Source organism: Elephantulus edwardii, unplaced genomic scaffold, assembly GCF_000299155.1.
Source record: "Elephantulus edwardii isolate Elephantulus edwardi_28Jun2011 unplaced genomic scaffold, EleEdw1.0 scaffold00061, whole genome shotgun sequence".
Lineage (NCBI taxonomy): Eukaryota > Metazoa > Chordata > Mammalia > Macroscelidea > Macroscelididae > Elephantulus > Elephantulus edwardii.
In genome coordinates, this window is record NW_006399811.1 from 13,909,012 (window position 1) to 13,921,012 (window position 12,001).

General features: G+C 43.1%; 1 protein-coding gene and 1 pseudogene across 4 annotated transcripts in view; both read right to left on the minus strand.

Moving 5' to 3' along the window:
* Window positions 1–345: 345 nt before the first annotated feature.
* RGS8 (regulator of G-protein signaling 8) overlaps window positions 346–12,001 on the minus strand; it is a 54,116-nt gene continuing 42,460 nt past the window's right edge. For 2 of the 3 annotated variants that reach the window (XM_006887748.1, XM_006887746.1), the window contains 2 exons: window positions 2,379–2,545; window positions 503–764 (listed from right to left, as the gene is read on the minus strand). In XM_006887748.1, coding sequence (XP_006887810.1) covers window positions 582–764; window positions 2,379–2,545 — 350 coding nt within the window. In that variant the 3' untranslated portion in view covers window positions 503–581. Of the gene's footprint in view, window positions 765–2,378; window positions 2,546–12,001 lie in introns of all 3 variants that reach the window. The other variant, XM_006887747.1, reaches the window with a different exon arrangement.
* On the minus strand, window positions 8,782–11,250 carry LOC102854274 (annotated as a pseudogene). The gene has a single exon (XR_438892.1). The product of XR_438892.1 is annotated as an inositol polyphosphate 5-phosphatase OCRL-1-like (transcript).

The window sequence follows — 12,001 nt, forward strand, 5'->3', positions numbered from 1 at the left end:
GACTTCGGTCCAATGGAAATGGAAGAAACAGCCAACTGCACGGAGTGTGCCCCATCTCAGAGAGGTCACCTGCCAGTGACAGCACTGGAAACCTGTGATCCACAGGCTTCTGTGAGGTTCCAGTATCCAGGACTGGCCAGTACACTGTGACAGCAAGTCACAGATGGGAGCCAGAATCTTCCAGCTATTCCTCCATGGGAAAAGTAGATGGCCAGGAAATCTAACTGAGGAGAGTGTGGAGAGAGTAGAAGTTGCATTTGCATTATTTACAGATTAGCCCAGCATAGCAAATCTGCCTTCTCAGTGGAGATGACTCAAGGCATTATGGAGGGCATGTGGCTGACCCAGGGAAGGGCAACTGCAGCAAGGTGCTACCACTAACTGAGACACAAACGTGGATAAATAGAATAGAGTTCGAGCCCTGGCAGCTGGTCATACTGGATGACCCTTCATCCCTTCCTTATCCCCAACCTCCTCAATGCCACTGCCTTTGAACACCTATGACATTTCACATTAGAATATGGTTTTGGCAGCAAGGGGAGGGGGAAAGCCAGTGATTTCCAAAAGTCCCCATCTGAGGTCTAACTGAGCCTCCTCTGGCTTTGGGACAGCAAATCTAAGTACATTTTGGACCTCAGGAACCTGGGGTAAGAGTCTTTCTCCATGAGGCTGTGTACTTTGCCCTGGGCTTGGTCAAAGCAAGTCAGGGATGGCTCCTGCATGTTCTTCCTTGTGGCTTCTCGGGTCTGGAAGTCGATGTTTACCTGGAGACAGAAACGCAGAACAAGGTTACAGGCCTTCAAGGGCCAAGGCACCTGGTAGCCAGCCCCAGAATTTTCTATCAGTCAAATGATTTATGCTTTTCAGACAGCTCTCATGGAGACAATTCCTTTTAATCATATAAAAGAATATGAATACAAGAATCCCACAAGATCAGAAGAGCAGATAGTCTTTATTTTCAATTTATGGGTGAGTAGGTGAATATGTTAAAGGTTACCCAGTGCGGACAGTGGGGGGTGGAGCTCCCTGATTAAAACATCCACTTCTGTAATAGCTTGCCTCCAGAAACCATAGGAACCTGAAGAAAGGATGAAAGTCACACAAGTGTTGAGGACTTTCTGTTTATAGAGTTGCTATGAGTTGCCTACAACTCAACGGCACTTAACTACAACAACAAGGTAGAAGAAGAGAGACTAGAAAAGGATGCCTAAAGAAGCATGGAAAGTTGGTAGCAGAGACTAGCCCAAGGGCCCAGTCACCTGACTCCTAATCCAGGGCTCTTTATAAAATCATGCAAAAAGTTAGATTCAAACCACGTTGAATGACTGTTTAGTAAGTAGTTTGGTTTCCTCCTATTCTTTCTTAACTACTAAGGAAACAAATACCCTGACTAGAGAGTATATCTCTGTTCCAATCAGTGTTATAAGAGGCCGGTAGCATCCTGGTCAACTGGACAAAGACCTCATCTCACCCAAGTCAAAGAATAACTAAAGAGCTCTAGATACTTAAAACACCTAAACCCATTGAATCTTCCCAAGTAAAATTTTGTTTCATAGCAGTGATACAAAGAAATTAAATGTATTATTATCTTGTTGTTATTGTGTATTTCCAAGTAGATTCCAAAGATATCAATCCTTTGATACTTTATTATTATAACATCAATAATTGTAATAATTTTAACCATAAAATATTGCAAATAGCAATGCCAACTTGTTAATGAGCAGTGACAAATATTGTGAGAAGTGTTTTACCTCTAACACTCACCTGAAAAGGTAGATTATATTATACTCTTGTTTTTAATTGGGAAAAATGAGAGGTTTAGTACTTTGATCAATATCATACAGCTGGTAATTGGTAAAGTATTGGAACAAGATTTCAAAGGTATTCATTTCATAAACCTTACTGCCTTCCACTGGGAAAGATAATCTGGATTCAATGGTATCTACACTTTGCAAAATCTCTGTGATGATATATATTTCTTAGACAAAACAAATAATGACAAAGAAATTTGCCGCTGAGTCAATTCTGACTCATCACAAACCTGTAGGACAGAGTAGAACTCCCCAGAAGGGTTTTCAGAGCTGTAATACTGATGGAAGAGGAATGCTTTATCACCCTACCATGAAGCTGCTGGGGGGTTCAAACCACTGACCAGCTGAGTGTTTAACCATGCTGCCACGCCACCAGAGCTCTTTGTTTCATTGGCAGATACCTCAAAACACCCCTGAGAAATATCCTTTTATAGAAGCCCCAGGTTTCTGCTCCCTTTCCTGTTTTTGTCATGAGGAACCATCAGAGTGACGAGGCTCAGTTCAGTATAACAGAGTCCTCATAAAATCCAGCTCAGACCCCAAAGAGGAGAGACACTACCCACACACCTCGCGGGGAGCCTGCACATCCACAAACTCCTCGAAGATCCTGTGGGCCTTGGAGACCAGTTTCGCAGTTGACCTGGTCTTCTTGTACTCCTCACAGGCCAACCAGAACTCCAGGTTCTCCTCACTGAATTCCGTCTTCAAGAAGGCGCGGAATGCAGCCACTCCATCTGTGGATGTGGAGAAAAGTAAAAAGGAACAGAGAAGGGGTGGGGGGAAATGAAGCTCAAGAACCATAGAAAATATAGAAATGAAATGAGAATGATAATAAAGGTGGTCTTGATTATCCAACCTTCAAGACTCTTCCATACCACTTGAAGACTCAATTGGTTTTTTCTTTTTCTTTTAGGCACAGAAATACTGTGAGAGGCAGGCCAGGCTTATTCTTTAATAATCATAGTGATACTGTGGATCGATAACAAACACTGCATTGGAACAGAAGAGGGGAAGAACTGACTAAAAGGAATGTATGTATGACAACAATTTGGAACAAGAGGTGCATTACAAAGTGGACTAGCGGAGTAGGAAGAGACAGGAAGAAGTAAAATGGGCAGTGGATAGATGAAAACCCAGTACTGGAATAAATGTTTAGTAAGGCAGAGCACTAACAGTGAGCCCTCAGGGGTCAGTGCCAAATACTTTTGCATTGTTGGCTGTCTACCTGATCTGAAAGTGAGCTCATGCTATCAGTTAAGCCAAGTTAGTATCTATAATGCATCCCTGACCCTAACTCAAAACAACAATATTGAAACTGTTTCTAGATGAACTAGTTGTTACATACCATTGAGTCAGAACCAACTCATAACTGAACCTATGATTTCAGAGGCTGTACATTGCAAGAGAGGAGAGTGTCCATCTTCCTGATGAGCAGCTGGTGGACTTGAACTTCCTGCCTTTAGGTCATTAGACTTCCTTAGATGAAACTGCAGTGACGTATAAACATCTCAGGGTAAATCTTTCACTGCTAGCAGAAAAACATCTGTCATGAATTGAATCATGCCTCCCCACAAAATTTGAGTCAGCTTGGCTAAGCTATGATTCTCAGGATAATATAACTTACCCACCATGATATTAATGAGACAGAGTTACAGGCAATTATGCAATGATGTATACGTAGTCATTTTCCATGATATAATTAGCCTCTAAGCTTGAAGGGGATAAGGATGAGCTAAATACTCTTATTTATGTCACAGCCCTAATATGATGGAAAGGAAGTTTCCTTGGAATGTGGCCTGTAACATATTTTGTCCCATGGGAAATAAAAAAAAAGAAAGAAAGAGGAAACAAGCAGAGAGGAGGGCCGTAGTAACACCAAGAAAGACCAAGAGTGATACACATCACTTAGATCATTGACTTTGTGCTTGGAAGTTCCTCAATATAAGTGGAAGGCCAAGACTTAAAGAGATCTCCTCCAAAGCATGCCAGGCCTAAAGATGTTGAGGGAAACAAAGACTTTCCTCTAGATTCTACAGAAAAAGAGTACTTTATCCTAGAGTTTGGACTTTTGTTGTTCTTGTTGTAGTTATGTGCCATCAAGTTGCCTGTGACTCATAGTAACCTTATGTACAATAGCTCTGTACAATGCCCTGTCCTGATCCAGTCTAACTTCAACACTTCCTAGTTACTACATCAATCCATCTTATCCAGTCTTCCTCTCCTATGCTATCCCTTCACCCTTCCAAGCATGATGTCCTTCTCCAAGGACTAGTCCCTCCTGACTACATACTCAAAGTATGTGAGATGGAGCTTCAAAATCCTAGCCTCCAGGGAGAAACTTGGCTTTGCCTTCCCCAAGATAGACCTATGTGTTCTCTTGGTGGTCCATGGTATGTTTAATACTCTTCTCCAGCTCAACTCAATTCCACCACAACTCAAATGCTTTGATTCTTCTTCTGTCATCCTTAGTCATTGTCCAGCCCTCTGATACATAGCAAGTAATTGTGAAGACCATGGCCTGGGTCAGGTGCACCTTAGTCTCTACATTGACATTATTACTCTTTAGGACTTTGGAGAGGTCCCTGACAGCTGACTTCTCTAAGGCAATTCATCTTTTGAATTCCTGATTACTAATGCCAAGAGTGTTGATTTTGGGGTCAAACAAGCTGTAATTATTAACAACTTCAAATCTTTTTTCCATCTATCATGGTACTGACTATTGGCCAGGTGGTAAGAATCTTTGTCTTCTTAATGTTGAGCTTCAGTCCATATTGAAGACTACAGCCCTTGACCTTCTGCACAAAGCACTTCAGATCCTCAGTTGCAGCAAGAAAGGTTGCTTGTGTCATCTGCATAACGCAGGTTGTTGATAAGTCTTCCTTCAATCCTGATGCCACACTGCTCCTCATAAAATCCAGTTTTCTGAATGATTTATTCTGCATACAGAATGAAAAGTTACGGAGATAGCACACATCCCTGATGCGCTCCTTTCCTGATTTTAAACTATGCAATGTTTCCTTGCTCTGTTCTGAGAACTGCTTTCAGGTCAAAGCATAGGTTTCACAGAAGCCCAAGCAAGTGTTCTAGGATTCCCGTTCTTCTCAAGGTTAGTCACAGTTTGTTGTGATCCACACAGTCAAATGCCTTTGCACAGTTAATGAAACACAGATTGACATTCCTCTGGAACTCTTTGCTTTTGGTCAAGATTGATTTGTCATTGGCAATAATGTTTCTAAGGCCATGGCCTCTTCTAAATCCAGCTTGTATTCTGGTATTTCACTATCAATGTACTATTCTAGTAATTTTGGATAATCTTCAACAAGTTTTTGCTTTGCATGTGACATTAGTGATTTTATTGTTGTTATATGCATTGAGTCACTTGTGACTCACAGTGACCCTATGTACAACAGCCCTAAAAACTGCTCTATCCTGTGCCAACCTTACTGTCTCTGATATCCTCATTACCCCCATCACTGAGTCAATTCATCCCATTGAGGGTTTTCCTCTTTTGCGCTGCCCTTCCACCCTTCCAAGCATGATGTCCACCTCCAAGGACTGGGTCTTCTTTGCAACATGCTTAAAGTATAGCAGACAAAGCTTCAGAATCCTTGCCTCCAAGGAACAACCTGGTTTCACCCTCTCTAGGTCAAACCTGTTTGTTCTTCTAGCTGTCCATGGTATATTCTGTACTCTTTCCAGCATCATAGCTCAAAGGCATCAATTCTTCGATCATCCCTAGTCATTGTCCAGCTTTTGAACACATATCAAGTAATTGCAAAGACTGTAGCCTGTATCAGGCACACCGTGGTAGCCAGACTGACATCATTGCTTTCAGTATTCCTTGATAATTTCCATACTTTTTTAGGGGTCCTTTTTTTGGAATGGGAATAAATATGGACCTCTTCCAGTAAGTTAGCCAGGGAGTTGTCCTCCAGATTTCTTGGCACAACCTGGTGAGCACATCTAGGGCAGAATCTGTCTGTTGAAAATTGTCAATTGGTATTCCAATTCATGGGACTTTATTTTTCGCCAACTCCTTCAGAGAAGCCTGTACTTTATCCTTCATCACGATTGCTTCTTGATCATATGTTGTTTCTTGAAATTCCTCTGTGTCAGCAAATTCTTTTTGGTTCAGTGGCCATGTATAATCTTTACATCTTCTTTTGATGCTCCTTTAATGGATCATTCAATATTCTGCCCATAGCATCCTTAAGTATTGCAACTCTCAGCTGAATTTGTTCTTTAGTTCCTTTATTAAGAAATGCTTAGTGAGTTCAACCCTTTTGATTTTCTGACTCCAACTCCTAGCACATTTCATTGTAATACTTTGCTTTGTCTTCCCAAACTGCTCTTTGAAATATCCGATTCAGCTCCTTAACGTCCTGATTTCTTACCTTTGCTTTGGCTTCTACTGTAATATTCAGGGTCTCTTCTGAAATCCATTTTTCTGACACACCAATACCTAGTATGTCAATATTTATGTGTTGTTGTTGTTGTTGTTGTTTGGTGCCGTTGAGTACGACTTATAAAGACCCTATGAACAAAAGATCTGAACCTAGTCCTATCCTGTGCCATCCTCACACTTCCTGACACATAAAAGCTCATTGTAGCAGTCACAGTGTCAATCCACCTGGTTGAGAGTCTTCCTCTTCTTCACCAACCCTCCACCCTTCCCAACATCATGTCCCTCTCCAAGGAATAGAACCTCCTAGCAATATATCCAAAAGTGATATGAGGCAAAGCTACATCATTCTTGCGTCCAAAGAGCATTCCAATTGCACCCACTCCAAGACATATCTGTTCTTTCTCTTGGCCTTCCATGGGATGTTCAGTGCTCTTCTCCAACACTACAGCTCAAAGGTGTCAATTCTTTTTTTGTCATCCTTATTCATTGCCCAGATATTGTATGTATAGCTAGTAAACAGAAAGACTATGGCCTACATCTTAGTCCTCAAACTGGCATCACTATTCCTCAATAATTTGGAAAGGTCTCTAACTGTAGATTTTGTTAGAGATTGTCAAAAACCCTCAACCCTGTAGACATCCCCTGGCCAGAGCTGGGAAGAAGGTAGAGGCAGTAAAGCAACTTGGTGCTTTCACCTTACAAAGGTCAGCTGCACACACACTGCACACCACCCCCACCAGCCACACTTCTGGGCTCTCAAAGACCCCAGATTGGCAGTGTGCTAGCAAACATGCCTAGGAGAGGCATATCCCTGTCTTTATGTCACTACTCTGACCCAGCACCTATAATCTGCTCTCCTATAATCACTTACGGCCTAGTGCAGATGACCTCAGTCTTCCATGAACCAAGTTCAACACCCATCCTCTGACTTATCAGATCTTCAGCTACTTGGCAACAAGAACGACTCCTGTTTCCCAAACTTTCAATCAGGAAAGTTATCTAGTTGGAACATTTTAAGACACACACCTACCTTGTCTTTCCCACAGAACCCACTTTCAAGAGATAGGAGAATTGAAGGGCTATTCAGTGGTAGTTTCTCCATGGCCCTCTCCTTAGAGGTCCTGGAAGTCACGGAGCCAATGCCTGAGACTGCCCAGAGCCTGCGTGTCAGGCCCCTCAGATTTAAGGTTCACAGGAAAGACCGAATCAACTCAGAGTGATTTAAATAAAAACTCAGGTAGAAGCCAATTTTCTCAGGCAGTTTTGTACAGTTCAAGGCTGGTGGCTTATTTACCAACCAAAAAAAAAATTATTTTTTTTTTAATTTTTTTTTTTTTTTTCAAAAAAGGCTGCTCCTCCGAGCTTGAATCATGAAAAGCCCAGAAGGTTGTCTCGGGTGGGAGAGATAAGGTGCTTGGCTGGTCCCATTGTCCTATTTGTTTCCACAGCACTGAACAATGTGATGGTGGGAGCTGAGGGGAAGCTGTAAACCCTCTACCGAAGGAGCTGCAGTAGAGCCTGAGTCAACTCTGCTAAGGGAGGGGCTCTCAGTACTTCGTGAGACTGGGGAGGGGGCTGGAAGGGCTATTCACGGTCCTCCTGCTGTGGAAAGGAGCAATGTCTCTAGAGGCCAGTGTGAAGGGCACAGACTCCCCTGTTCACTCTGTGCACAGGTCGCTCTGGAGGTGGATTTCTAAGTTGAGGGCGGGTTCCACAGACACCCTATCTATCATCCCAAGAATAACAGAAATGGGACAGGAGGAAGCAGTGCCTGTCAAAAATGAATGAATATTCTCTCACTCCTGAAAATACTCAAAACGCTTCCATTTGGATTGTGTTCTCTCCCAGCAATGTGATGCCATCTTCAATGGCCTCTAAAAGTTATGCAACTAAATGTGACCTAAGACAAGAGAGTAGTGCTCCACTCAGTGCAAACCAATGAAAAGGCCAATGTTCAAGATACAGGAAGACACCACTGCAGTAGAAATTCAGAAAAGCATGGGACCACCATGTGTAGACAGTTAACTCACTGTTGAAAAAACCCAAAGAGTCACTAGCCTAACCTAGATTTCTTTTAAAGTGATAGTGCTAGTGGAGTGGCAGGAGAGGGGGCAGGCCAAAGTGCATTAGCTGAAGTATTACAGACGAGTCTGAGCTACAGCAAGTACTGCTTGTAAACCTAGATTGGGCGCATCTCAGAGCCTAGGCCGAGGGTGCTAAGGGCAATTATGACAACTGGGCAGAGGGGCAACAAACACATCTCTAGGAAACGAATGGAAATACAGATGTCTTTGCTGTATAAGGAGAAAACGCAGAAACACCAAAATGTGGTAAATTTGGCTTGGCAATAAAAGTATTTTTCTGTGAAGGATATGGTGGCGGGGTAGAGGAGGGACTAGGAAACTCTCTTCCTTTTGCATCATAAAGGAAACCTCTTCATGCCTTACAGCCTCGAAACTCTGCAGCAGATCCTGTGTATGGCATGAGTTTTCAATCTGTTGTGAAACACCTGGAACCCAACCTCTTCCACCTCTGGAATCTTGGAGAACCGTAAGAGGAAGAGAATTAGTCTTCATCATTCCCCAGCAGGAAACTCAGAAGGAACTGGATAGCATGCTGGCGGTTGCTTGGAGTCTGTCTTGCCATGAGGTTGAGTGGTGGCCTTAGGAGAAGACTAGTGAAGAGAGTAGTGATCATGTTGGCGCTGACATTGTTGTATTCCGAGAATTTCAAGAGTTCTCGAAGGAAAGCCATCAAGTAATGGAAAACGTTTCTATGGCATCTTGGAAGTTGTGAAATCACCTGCCGCCAGACCCAAGGGTCATGGGCAGAGTCGAGGCAACACTGATACAGCTCGTAACAGATGACTGGCTCTGGCAGGGCTTCCAGGAAAATGAGCAGTGCTTCAGTCACTGAGTGATTACTGCCAGGGATCGTCTCGGGAATGCTGGTATCCAGACAGTCTATGATCTGCTGTAACTCCTCTTGCATGCCAGGGGTCTGGAATAGGTCCTCCTGGTGGCAGGTGTATTTAAATAAGTGATCAACTAGGAGCCAGATCTCCTTGGGGACCTGAAGAGACCTCTCACTAGCACCTTCTTCCAAGGGAACCATCTACAGAAGAGAGATTCCTCCTTTTCTAGGAAGCTGTCTTCTTCCAAGTCTATGAGTTTGGTAATAGGAACTTCTTGAATAGATCTCTTCATTCGGCACAAAGCCTCTAAGGATGTTCCAAAGCAACTTGGGAGGTAATTTCCACTGATCTTCAGGAAGTAATCTTTGCCTTGATCCAGGTGAAGGACAAGAATATCTTCAATCTTATCTTCCCCTGAGTTCAGGATAGTTACAGAGTCTTTGCTGACATACACATCAAGGGAAATGTCTATAGTTACATTTGGCTCCAAGTAGCCCTCAAAAGGTTCAGCCCGAAGCCATGGCTTGCAGTACTGGCTGTCATTAAGTTTAGGGATGAAAGAAAAATGGCAGGGAACTTCTCCTTTTGCAGTTGCCAAAACTTCACATTCTCAAACACAAATTCCCTTCTGCTGAGTTCTACCGAAGGAAGGAATTCATTTTCCATCCTGTCCATGATGCAGACAATATCTTCAAAGACTTTCCGATACCTCCGTTCATCCACAACCTTTACCCCAATATTGAAGAGCGCGATCACAGGTTTGTGATCACTGGTTTTCAGTTCCATGTGACTCTGGTAATGAAGTTGACTAACATTTGCTCCTCTCCAAAGAATTCTGTCACACCAGGCTGGAACTCGACATTTCCCATCGTGTTTCGTGATGTTCCGCTGAGGGACAGTCTGATTTGGGACCACAAAACTCATTCGAGCACAGATGTCCTTATAATCTTGGTTCCGTCTCTCAAAGTCCTCCAGGTGGGCAGCCAGGTGAGAATTGACAATGCAGGATGTAGTGTTGTGAAATACAAATCTCACAGCCACCCCGCCCTTGTTGCCCATTTTTCCCATGATTCCGGTTCCAACTGTTTCTGTGATAACATCACTGATATGCCGCCATTGGTCCTTCCTGGTATATATAAGGAGCATCATACCAACAAGGCGGACTAGTTGAACTTTCTTATACTTGGCTTTAGAGTGCAAACCTCTTTCTACAGCCATGGACCACTCTTGCTCCTTTACAGATTCAAAATAGAAAAAGGCTTCTGTGCTCAAGTCCAGTTCCTGGAATCCAATTCAGTAGACATCAGGAGGATTCAAGTCGCAATTGAGCCAAGGTTCTAATCCACTGTCTGGACACTGGCCATTCACACTCCAAGTTCCAACGAAAAATTTGAAAGCCTGAATGTTAACACATTCTTTCTCACGCTTTGCCAGGATATGCTTGATGAGACCCTTCCTCTGCCCAGACTGGTTACTTGGGACAAAGAGCATGGTGTTGGTCACTTTGGGCTGTTCCTTGTTAGTTACTTCTTTTTCACGTGGTAGCATTTTACTGACGGAGCAGGGTGGAGGTGGGGGTTTCCGGTGAGTCCCTGTAGGCTGATTTTGTGTATTTCTTCTCTTGTCCAAATTCATAGCTGAAAAAATTATCCTCAAATCCAAAAGGCCCTGAAAACCCAGGCTTATCTTTAGTGTCTAATTTCTGGTACCAACTGGATGACTCCTTTTGCTCTGGAACAAGAAGGTGTAACTGAGCTTCCTGAGCAGCAAGGACTTCTGAAAGAAACTTCAAGCAGAGTTCTTCATCAGGGATTTCAAAGCGGCGCTCTCTGCTCCAGTCCCCCTGAAACCAAATTTTGCAGCCACTGCTTGATGCTGTGTCAATCAAAAGAGTTTCTTCTGTTTCTTGAACACTTCTAAAGTGGCTATTTATAGGAATGATATCTTGAACACGCTGTTCCTTTTTGTGCAACTGGATTATGAACTCATATTGCCCTTTCCTCTGGGCTAGAGTTAGGGAGCAGGGCTCCTGGTGAGGCCCCCTCATTTCCACACCCTCCACAGTGGCCAGGGGCTGAGCTTCGATCCGGAGCAGCGGCTCCATCCAGGAGGCCTCCAGGGCTCAGCGGGGCTGAGGAGTGCGGATGGATCCAGTGAGGTTACCTTCCGCCATCCTCTGTGCGTCCTGCGCGTCGCCTAAGGAAACACCTCGGCGCCGAGCGCTGGGAACCGGGAACCGGGAGCCAGAATGATTGGATTTTGTATTTCCAATGATTTATTCATTGCAAATACTTTTTCTAAAAGATGATTTTATACGTGGATTTCACCCAGTGGGCTGCATACGAATCAGATTGCCTACATTTGTGGAAGAAATCACTGGAGAAATTAAATATTAGCAGTCAGAACTAGCCAGGGGCAGACTGTAGGTCAGAATATCAATACTCATATTGCTCAAATTGAGGCTAAAGAAAATGAAATTAAGTTCACAAGAACCAAGACATGATCTTAAATCAATTCCATCAGAACTTAATGATCATCTTAAGAATAGGTTTGAGGCTTTAAACACTAATGATAGAAGACCAGATGAGTTGTGGGATGATATCAAGGATATCATCCATGAAGAAAGCAAAAGGTCATTACAAAAACAGAGAAGAAAAAAGTAATCAAATGGAAGCAGAGACTTTAATTGATGTGTAGCCTCCCAAATGTAAGAAAGTAAACATCTTTTTTGTAAAGCCATCCACTTGGGCTGTCTCTGTCATAGTTGTACCAGATAGCCAAGATACTCCATCTGAAAGTAAACATTCTACTGAACTTTGGATGTCAATGTCATGCTGATATTTGTATGGTGGCTTCTAGTAACGAAAGAAA